This window comes from Medicago truncatula, chromosome 7 (assembly GCF_003473485.1).
Source record: "Medicago truncatula cultivar Jemalong A17 chromosome 7, MtrunA17r5.0-ANR, whole genome shotgun sequence".
NCBI classification, from domain to species: domain Eukaryota; kingdom Viridiplantae; phylum Streptophyta; class Magnoliopsida; order Fabales; family Fabaceae; genus Medicago; species Medicago truncatula.
The window spans coordinates 33043985-33055109 of NC_053048.1; the positions used below are offsets into that span (position 1 = coordinate 33043985).

At 33.9% G+C, this 11125-nt stretch overlaps 1 protein-coding gene across 1 annotated transcript; it reads right to left on the reverse strand.

Annotated features, from left to right (window-relative positions):
• Positions 1–691: 691 nt before the first annotated feature.
• LOC11415734 (soyasapogenol B glucuronide galactosyltransferase) lies at positions 692–2519 on the reverse strand. The gene has a single exon (XM_003623410.4). The coding sequence runs from the start codon at positions 2477–2479 to the stop codon at positions 965–967; it is 1515 nt and encodes a 504-aa protein (XP_003623458.2). The 5' UTR covers positions 2480–2519; the 3' UTR covers positions 692–964.
• Between the last annotated feature and the right edge of the window lie 8606 nt (positions 2520–11125).

Here is an 11125-nt window from a genome sequence, read left to right on the forward strand (position 1 = left end):
CTTTTGAAACAATAACGGGAATTAAGAGAGTTGGTTTATGTTTTCAACATGTTATTTATTGCTGATTGAAGAAAAATATGTATAATAAATAGGGGCATATATGTAAAGAAATAATTAATGTAGTTAGAAATAGTAAAGGGGTCTTATAAAAAGGGACAAAAAAATTCTCAAAAGGGTCTTATAATTAGGGACGGAAGTAGTACGATTCATATTATTTCGTAAGTTGATTTAAAAAAATTTGGATCATAGTTTTATTACAAATGTGATGATTTTTATTATCTTTTCATGACTAAAGTGCGGATAATTGGTGCGGGTATGGACACTTAAGTGCCCATAGGGTATGGGGAAGGGCACCAAAGTTGTTGTCCACGAGGGTACGGGCACGAGTACGGGCATTTTTTACAAACGCGAGTATGGAGATGGATACTATAGTACCCTACCCATTGAGTACCCATTACCATCCCTCCGACCAATGTCTTGAACCATAACCGTCTTTATTTATCACAACTTCATGATGTCGTAGGCGGTGAGTTCGTAATCATTGAATCTTTGATTGCAAGTATGAAGCTATTATTAGATTGGATAAGTTTCAAAATCTAGGGTTATTTTTTTTAGAAGCAAATGTTGGGTATCCGTAGAGGTAAGGAGTTGATAGTGGGTAGTTAGTTTGATGATAATTTGGATAGGGTGGTAAGGAGTTTAAAAGCTAAGTTTATTAAACACTTGCAAGTGCACATACAAGGAGCTCAGTGTATAGACTAAAGCTCAAAATAGAAAACAAATGGAAACACAGCTAAACTGAGACCCGCTGGACAGCAGAGCAGCAGCAGGAACTGAGAATTGCTTACTAAAAACTAAATTATTTCATCATCATCGCAGTTGCAGTGTACAACAATGATTCGACGTTGTTTCATCTCATTGAACTTTGGATAGAAGCATGTTTCATGATCTTCATTTGAATTGTCTAATCTTGTTTATTACAGAGTGCTTTAGATTTCTTCAATGATTTCAGCTCATCAATCAATTGAATCAAGTTGTTGTAAGAATCTCCACCTTCTTCTATAGTCCTCTTGGCAGCCTCGCTAAGTTTCTTTGCTCTCATCCTCATTTCTTTGCTCTCTTGGCCGCTTCCCATCAAAATCTTCACAGTCTTCTCTATCTCTTCCCTTCTCACCACTTTCTCTACACTAATGTCAAGCCATAACTTGTTTTCTTTTGCTCCGACTGGGACCCCTATCTTTAAAACATCAACAAGCAACTTCTCATTGTAAAATTGCTCAGCAAAAATAGGCCATGTGATCATTGGCAAACCAGCATTCAAGCTTTCGAGAGTTGAGTTCCAACCACAATGAGTCACAATTCCTCCTGTTGCAGGGTGGTCCAATATCAGAAGTTGCGGTGCCCAGTCCCATATGATATAGCCCTTGCTGCTTTCTTTAATCCTTTCCTCAAATTCTTGCAGAAAACCTTCTCCATCCTCATCTGTATCATCCCTTTTTATAACCCAGATAAAATTATGACCTGAATTTTCAAGCCCATGAACAATTTCTACAAGCTGAGCATAAGGAAGCCTAGTAAAGCTGCCAAAACTTACATACAATACAGATTCATTTTCCTTCGAATTAAGCCAATTTAGCAATTCTGTATGTTTTCCTAAGCTTTTCTCAATGTGTCCCCTACTAGCCTTTCTTTCATCATCCTTGTTAGCCCAGGCTGAAACTGGTCCGACACTCCATGACTTGATTCCGATTGTAGTTTTAAAAAGTTTCTCATAATCACTTTCAAGTTCATGAAAACTGTTGTATAGTGACCCATAGCTTCTTTCCGCTGATTCATACATTGGTTCAAAAATGGCCGTCATAGCGTTGTTTTCCCTTTCCCAATTATGAAGCTGCAGACGTGTCATCTCAATGGTATGAGGTAAACAAGGAATTGTAAATTTCTGTGTTTCAGAAACTAAATTATAATGGGGTTTATATTTTCTAACAAAATAAATTGCACAATAGGAGAAGTAGCTTGAGCTGTAAAAGTCAATCCTTGGAATGTTTAGTTTTGCAGCTGATTCCACAGTCCAAGGGTATTTCATATCTGTCACTATACAATCTGGTTGAAGTTCTTTAAATAGAACTTCAATAGATTGCTGGAGCATCCTTACTCCAATCGTGATTTTAACAAGCATTTCAAGTGAAGTGGCATCGATCGTGTTTTCAATACCCTCTGGGAGACCAACTTCATTTGCAGGGAACTGAAGAAGTTTAGTTTTGATGGAGTATCCTAAACTGATGTCACTATCTATGGATTTTTGGAACCTTGAAGCATTGGCATGTGTAGTGATGATGGTTACATCAACACCATGCTTTGCAAATAGTCTTGCTGTGTCAATCATAGGGTTCATATGACCAGCAGATGGATATGGAAGAAAGACAACATGAAGTTTGTTATTGGATTGTTGAGACTCCATTGTTGCTTGGTTCTCCATTGTTGCTTGGTTCTATTATTGTAGAGTTGATATTTATGGATGGCAGGGTCTATTTATGTGTTTTAGTCATAAAAACAAAAAAACAAATACTCTTTGCCTCGAGTGATGCGAGATTCACGAGTATCCAACAGTGAAAACAAGATCAATCTAACACCAGAGCCATAAACTGGACCACTAGCAAGAGAGCCAATACAATGCTCCCATATCTTTTTGGAAAATGTTACGTAGACACCATATATTTCCATACACCCTTGTACACCTCATACATTAAGAAGAGAGAAGAGGAGAGAAAAGAGAAAATGCGCTTGTGCGGGGTCCATATGGCCACGTATCAGATTTTTATGTGGATGTTAAAGGGTATATTGTCACCTAAGGATGTCTATGTATCATAACTCTATCTTTTTGAGGCATAAACGAGATCTGTGTTGTTAGGGTGGACCCAAATGCTCCCAAAATGACCTCTAGTAGCTTCCATAATTAGAAGAAAGAAAAAAAAACTATAGCCTAAAGTAAAATGGGCCATGAGTTTCATATTGCAAAAACAAATAATGACGATGCATATGAATAGTGAGCGTAAGGATTAATTGATTGTGAGTCTCATAAACCGAGCTAGAAGGGGTACCGGCAAAGTCACAATCCTTTTTAACATTTTTTAATTTTTTTTATAGTATTGTATTACTCTCTCCGTCCCATAATAGATAATCATTTTGTAAAAAAAAATATTGTTTTAGAATAACTAACTCATTTTACTTTTCAATGCAATATTAATTTTTTTAATTATAATCTAATCAATATTACTTTCTTTACTCTCAATTCAACGCAAGGAAGTGAGTATTTTTCTCTCTAATTCATTTATACATTTTTCTTAATATGTGTCAAATGAGTAAATGACTCACTTAAGTTGAGAGGAAGTGAGTATTTTTTTTAATATCTATATTTTTTTATGAATTTTATGTGATATTGTATAGTCGGTCTTTTTTTATCCAATATATTGAGTCTTAAATGCTTAATTTTCAACTATATTTTGTGAACAAAAGAAGTCAAATGCTGAAAGCAAAATAGACACCTTTTTGGAAAACAAATACCAACTTAATCCCTCAAGATGATTAAAGGCAGCAAATTCAAAACCAAATTAAACATTTTTAATGGAACATGTTGTGAAATTGATGAAAAATCACACCAATAAATACTTGATGTATGGAGCACGTGATAATCAAGCAATCAAAACAAAGTGTATGAAAATTATAAACACAAGCCAAAAGTAGAAAACAACGAAAGAAAGAAAGAGATAACACAAGAATTTGTTTATCCAGTTCAGTCCAAATTGACCTAGTCTGGAGGAGAGAGCAGTCATCTGTTTCACTATAATGATGAGTAACTTTACAAAAGAGATATCAATGGGTTACAAGAATAAGTCTCTCGCCTAATTCTACCCAAAGTCACAATCGCTTCCTGTAACACCCCGTTACCCAAAAGTAATTTAATAATAATTAAACACACAACATCAGAGTACAACCCAACGGGCATGTCACACTACTATTTCAAAATTTCTAAAATAGAATATAAAAATCTATTTATTAAACATCCAATAAAATCATCATTTAATTAGCAGCGGAATATTATCATCAAAACATCAACAACTGTTTAAACCTCCAAAATAATATATTGGCATAAAGCCTTAACAACATAATTCAACCAACATAGGGCCACAACATCAAGTTCCAAAATAAGATACATAAGGAATGAAATGAAAATAAAGTAAACTCATCCCGAATGTATCAGAGCCCTAGACACGACACTTGAGCCACCACCGACTACTCAGGATCACCTGCAAGTTACCCATAGAAAGGGCAACATTTTCAAGCAGAAGGGGTGAGATTCACAACAATAAAATATAGATATTAAAATTCATCAATTGAATCTAACACCCTAACTATAATCAGTTCATCATTATCAAATCAATTCATAATAAATGTATAAATATATACTCATCAACATCATTACCATCAAAGGACAATTACAACCAACAACACCGACTCATGCAAATGACATGACTACACCGACTCATGCAACTGACATGACAATGAAGGTGAAAAACACAAGAAGGGGGGGGGGGGGGGGGGGGGGGTTGAATTGTGTTTTCTTTTTCTCTTAAAAAATACTTCTTCTGATAAAACTTCAGAAGCAGTTTGATTGCTTCTGATGAAATGATCAGAGTCAGATTGCAGCGGAAAAGAACAGAGCAGAGAAAAGAAAGACAAAGACACAAGCAGTTATCCTGGTTCCTTCCACAACACGGAAGTAGTCCAGTCCCCCTTGCACTTCCAAGGAGATTTCACTATAATCACAAAGATTACAACTGCTCAATACTTTCTAAGTATGAGACTTCACAAAAAATGCTCAAGCACACACGCAAGAGTCTTCCAATGCTCAAGCACTAAGCAAGAGACTTCTAATGCTCAAGCACGCAGGCAAGAGACTTCTAATCAAACAAAAATACAGAGAATTGAGTTTGAATTGAACACTTGATATACAATCAGTGGTGTTCACAATACAATACAGAAAAGACTCTAGACTTTGAATTTCTAAGATGTATCAAATCAGTGCAGAAATTCAGTGTGCTTTGTAGAATCAAATTGACAGAGTTTTGGCACTTTTGAACTTATGTATCTCTATCTACAATCTTCAAGTCTTCACTCCTTTATATAGAGGCGTGAAAGAGACGTTGAGATAATCAGCACGTCTAAAGAGTCGTTTGAAATCCTTTGATTATACACCAGTGATCCTTTGCCTGATTTGGGTGTAGTCCTTTGAAGAATAAACTTCAAATTCATTCCCATCTTGAGTGTACAAATTCTGCAGGCATGGCTGTTGTTTTGTCTTGTAGCGTAGACAGAAAACAGAGTAGTGGAGGTAGTGGTTGTACACTTGTACTTTGTCAACTCTATTAATGAGAGACAAGTGCTCAGTGCTATCTGTAACGCCCTCTCTAATTATTTGATTATTTTAAATGAGTTTAGAATATACTTATATGATTTGTGTGATTTATATGATTTATTTTGATGAGTGATATTTTGTTATGATATATGTTATATATTTATTAATATAATATATATGTTATTTGATTTAGAAATATATATGTTATTTGATTTAGAAATATATATATATATATATATATATATATATATATATATATATATATATATATATGCTATTTGATTTAAAAATATAATATATGTTATTTGATTTAGGAATGTATATATGTCATTTGTTATAGAAATATATACACGATTTGTTGCAGAAATAAATGTGATTTGTTATAGAAATAAATGTTATTTATCATAGAAATATGTATGATTTGTTGTAGAAATATATATAATCTCTTATAGAAATATGTATGATTTGTTGTAGAAATATATGTCATTTGTTATAAAAATATATACATGATTTGTTGTAGAAATATATGTCATTTGCTATGGAAATATAAATGATTTGTTATGGAAATATATATATGTTATAGAGATATATTTGTTATTTATTATTGTTATAGAAATATTTTATATATATGTATATATTAGAATAGAATATTAATATTTGGATTTAAGAGAAAAATAAGTAGGTTAAAGATTTATATAAATAGGAGAGATCTAGTTTAGAAAAACATAACGTACGTACGACTGCTTTTGGAGAAAAGGGAGAAAAGTCAAGAGAAGAGGGAGAAGACCTAGAGGCTGCGATTTTCTTCACTTTAAGGTAAGGGTGAGACTAACTTTGCAATTCTATTAAGTATGTGAATCAATGGTTAAGTTTAACATGAATTAGGATGAGTTTAAGAAGAATCGGAAATTAGGTCAAATTGATAGAATTGATGATTAAACGGTGGAAACTTGTTAAAAAGATGTAGAAACTGTCCTTAGACCTTAGATAATGATTTAGATGAATTCTGGAATTGAAATTAGGCTTAGAACCTTGTTAGATGATGATTTTCGTGTAGAAAGTGCATCATGTCCGAGCCTAGATTCATCGCTTGCCACGGCGAGCTATGATCCTCGCCTCGCGAGTGATGATCTTCATCGCTCGCCACGCGAGCCTTCCCCTTCGCCTCGCGAGTGTTTTGGTATTGCTCGCCATTGCGAGCAACCTTACTCGCCTCGCGAGCTTGACCAGAGAGCATGTCGAATTCTGAGTTTTTGACTTTTGAGTTGAACCTTAGATGCCTTTGAGTACCTTTAGGTGCCTACTATTGATTAGAGAATGATTTAGAATGAGATTGAACCTGGAACAACCTTAGTTGGGAATCTGGCTTGTACTCGCCATGGCGAGCAAATGCTCTCGCCTCGCGAGCACATCCAGAATTGAGTGCTTTTGAGGAGTTTGAGACGTGAGTTGCTTGGATTGGTTAGAAATGAACTTTAGGTACATAGTGTGACCTATTAAAGATAATGATTGTGACTTGTGAAGCTATATTGAAATGCTAAGTGTTTATAATGTGATTTATTGATTGATTGCATTAATTGAATTATTATTGAATGATAAGGAAGTTGTTGAAAATGAATTGATATTAAGCTGTTGATATAATCTGATTATGCTGCTATTGTTATTTAACTAAGTTGCATGAGTTGTTGTTGATTATCATTTGATATTGTTATATCCTGAGATGTTTATGTGTCGTCAATGTTGATGTTGTTGGTTATGTGAAATATTTATATGCCTTATGTGGAAGATGTTTGATGTTTAAGTTGTTGATGCTTCACATTAATATTGTTATGTTGTGAATTGCAATTGATATATTGATATCTCTCTGTTGTTGTATGACTTGACTGTGCTACTGGTGTTATTTAACTAAGTGCCTGATGTCTATATATATGATGAAATGATGACGTTTAGCTCCAAATTATTGGATGCATGATGATATGTTGATTACGATGATTACGATGTCTTGTTGTTAAGAGTCAATGCATAGCATTTCATTGAGCTTTGTCCTCACCACGTTTTAGGAGCTTTGTCCTCCGCACGATTAGGAGCTTTGTCCTCCGCACGTTTTAGGAGCTTTGTCCTCCGCACGATGAAAGTATATTAATACTTATGATGACGATTGGTACCACATGCATATAAGTGTCTAAGTTGCATTGTCGCATTTGTCGAGTCAAGGTCGTTGTTGATGAATTATCATCCATGAGTTGTTAAGTTGTCGATGAATTATCATCTATGAGTTGTCGAGTTGTCTTCCACCTATGTGTTGTTAAAGAAGTACCTACGAAGATTATACGATGTTTATGATGTGAATTATATGATGATGACTAAGATGTTGCTATGTTGTTTAAGGTGTTGATTATGATATTGTTATGTTGCTATGTTGTTTAAGATGTTGATTATGATATTGTTATGTTGCTATGTTGTTTAAGATGTTGATTATGATATTGTTATGTTGCTATGTTGTTTAAGATATTGATTATGATATTGTTATGTTGCTATGTTGTTTAAGATATTGATTATGATATTGTTAAGTTGTTATGATGTTGTATATAATTGTTACTATTAAGTGATAAATATGTTGTACTATATATGATTAATTATTATTAAGTGAATGTTATGAATATGTTATTGTTATATTTTCATAAGATGATGAATACGTTGTTGTTATATTAATATAAGAAAATGAATATGTTGTTGTTATATTATTATAAAATGATGAATATGTCGTGTTGGTATATTATTATAAGAAGATGTTTATGTTATGATGTATACAATTATTATTAAGTGGTGATTATATTGTAGTTTAAGTTATTAGTGATGATGATTACATGATGTTATCTATGAGTTGTTAAGTGTACTTGATGATGGTTATGTTAAAGTTGATAAGTTGTCTTTTATTCATGAATTAATAATGAGATGTTTGACGAATAATTATTATTATGAATTAATGATTTTGTTATGTCTTATATGAATTAGGATTAAGATGTTGTTATGTTTATGAATTACGATTAAGATGTTATGTTGAATATGAACTATGAGTATGATGTGATGATCTATGTTGTTATGATTTGGTTAATACATGTTATATGATTATGTTATAATGTGGTGAATATGAAGCAAATGATATTTAGAAGTTGGTTGGACTATTAAGGATTGTACATGAAGAATTATTATTACTAATAGATGAAGTTATTTGTGTTGTTAAATATAATTATTGAATTATATGCTTGATATTATTGTTTTGTGAAATCTCACCCCTTCTGCTTGAAAATGTTGCTCTTCGTATGAGTAACTTGCAGGTGATCGAGTTTAAGTTGCTGTTGTGAGTGGATTAGCTCTCATGTGTGTCTTTAGGTGCTCTGATACGTAACGGGATGGGAATTTTAATGTTGTCTTTCTATTCCTTACGTATTGCTTAAAGAATTTTCATGAATAAGATGTTGATCGAATTTGTATGAGATATTAATGATGAGGCCTTGTGCCAAAGACTGTTTTTAGTTATCGAATAAATTCCGCTGCAAAGTATTAAAAATTTTGTTATTGAATTTTAAAGGATAAATAGTTATTTATTCAGTTTATGATTTTAAGAAAAGAATGTGACATTCCGTTTAGGTGAATTACTCTGATTAAATAAATGAAATTTTCAAGTTGGGAAAACGGGGTGTTACACTATCCATATATCCGTTGATACCTCCCTTTCAATTCTTCGTTCTTCTTTGATAAGACTGAATTGAGAATCAGCTACTTTGAATCTTTAGTTTGATTAAAGGATCAAACATAGCTTCTGGTGAAGATATTGCTTCTGATGAAAACTTTTGCTTCTGATGACCTTCTGCTTCTGATGACGTCATCTCTTCAGAAGCACTTCAGCTTCAGGAGCAGTTTTCTTCAGATGCTCAGAATTTCTTTTTCTTTCCATTGTTCTTCCAAGACCTATTGAAATAACTTGAGTAGCCTTTGGTCCTGTACACTTGAACAATTATTAGTAATAACCAATTGACAATTTTTAATACCTTGTTATCATCAAAACTTAATAAGGTTCATTGTGAAACACATTTTGTTCCAACAGACAACACTGCTAAGACAACACCTTAGACTTCTCAAGGAATGCAATTATGCATGTGGTACCATAATCAAGGCCAAAGCCCTCACCGTTGTTTTGAATGGTTAAAGCATTCATCAGGACATAAGTCCTCACCGTTTTGAACAACAAGGTGTTCCAGGACATAAGTCCTCCCGCTTTGAATGACAAGGCGTTCCAGGGCAGAAGCCCTCCCGCTTTTATGCATATGCGACTGACTCACTTGTGTATATCTACATACAACTCGACCAAATGCATATATATGTATATGACTCACAACTCCATAATGCAATCCATGTATAACTTGACTCAATAAAGCATACTTTCAGTCAACAACAATCATCAGAATCAATTCAGTAATTCCAGAAAAATGCACAATTAATCATGATCATGCTTAAACATCAATACCATTCATCACCATTCATTAAATAAACAATCAACATTCAAAACTGGGCAACTCGCCTCGCGAGCACATCTGCTCGCTATGGCGAACTCAGAAAACGGGTTTCTCGCCATGGCGAGTTCAAGGCGAACGAAAATATGGTGCTCTCGGGAGTTTTGACATTTTTCCCACTCAAACTTCAATTCTAAGCTTCCTATTCATCTTTTTAATCTAAAACTTGCTCCAGTCCTCTCTAAAATCATTTAGGTACATTAAACTAACCAAAATACATCTTATAACAACAATTTGAAAATCCAGAATTCCTCACAGGTACTCGCCACGGCGAGTGGTTCTGCTCGCGAGGCGAGCCATGAAGTTGCTCCCTCGCCTTGGCGAACAAGGCTACTTGCGAGGTGAGCGATGAACTTCTGTACGGACAGAATGCAGGTTTTTCCCAAAAATTCCATTTTCCTTCAATTCACTCCCCAAATTGGTTTACAGATTTGAATTAACTTGCTGTATACACTCAAAACCTATTTCTAACATCAGAACAACAATCCTCACACTCAAAACTCAATAATTCACCAAGAACATAAATTCTCAATTCCAACATAAAATCTGTTAAACTCAAAATCAGAATTAACATCTATACTACTGAAGCAAACCTCACCCTTACCTTAGAATTGCAGAAAGAAATGCACAGCAGTTTGGTTTCTGGTTCTACTTGCTCTTCTCTCCCAAAACTGACAGTTTCACGTAAAACAAGTTCTGACTCTTTCTTATTTTCTTAACTTCCCTTTATTTCATTTTACTCCCCCTTATTCCTAATAAATTCTATTAACTCCCCAAACTCCAAAATAATATTAATTTCTCACTTAATCCAATTATTATAAAAATAAACTATATAATAAAATATAACACACCACATAAAACACCAATATTATTTAAAATCATATAAAAGACTCTAAATAATTCAAAATAAATAAATATATCGACTAGGGCGTTACAACTCTCCCCAAATTGTAGAATTTCGTCCTCGAAATCTTACCTCAAACAAACAACTCTGGGTACGACTCCCACATCTTACTCTCCAGCTCCCAAGTCAAACTCTCACCAGTTACTCCACCCCAAACAACTTTCACTAGAGGTATGTCCTTGCCTCTCAACTTCTTCACCTCACGGTCCTCAATCCTCAACGGTAAGGTCT

What these genes read in the sequence shown, in the direction of transcription:
- LOC11415734 (XM_003623410.4), bottom strand. Translation starts at nt 2,479, where the DNA reads ATGGAGAACCAAGCAACAATGGAGTCTCAACAATCCAATAACAAACTT.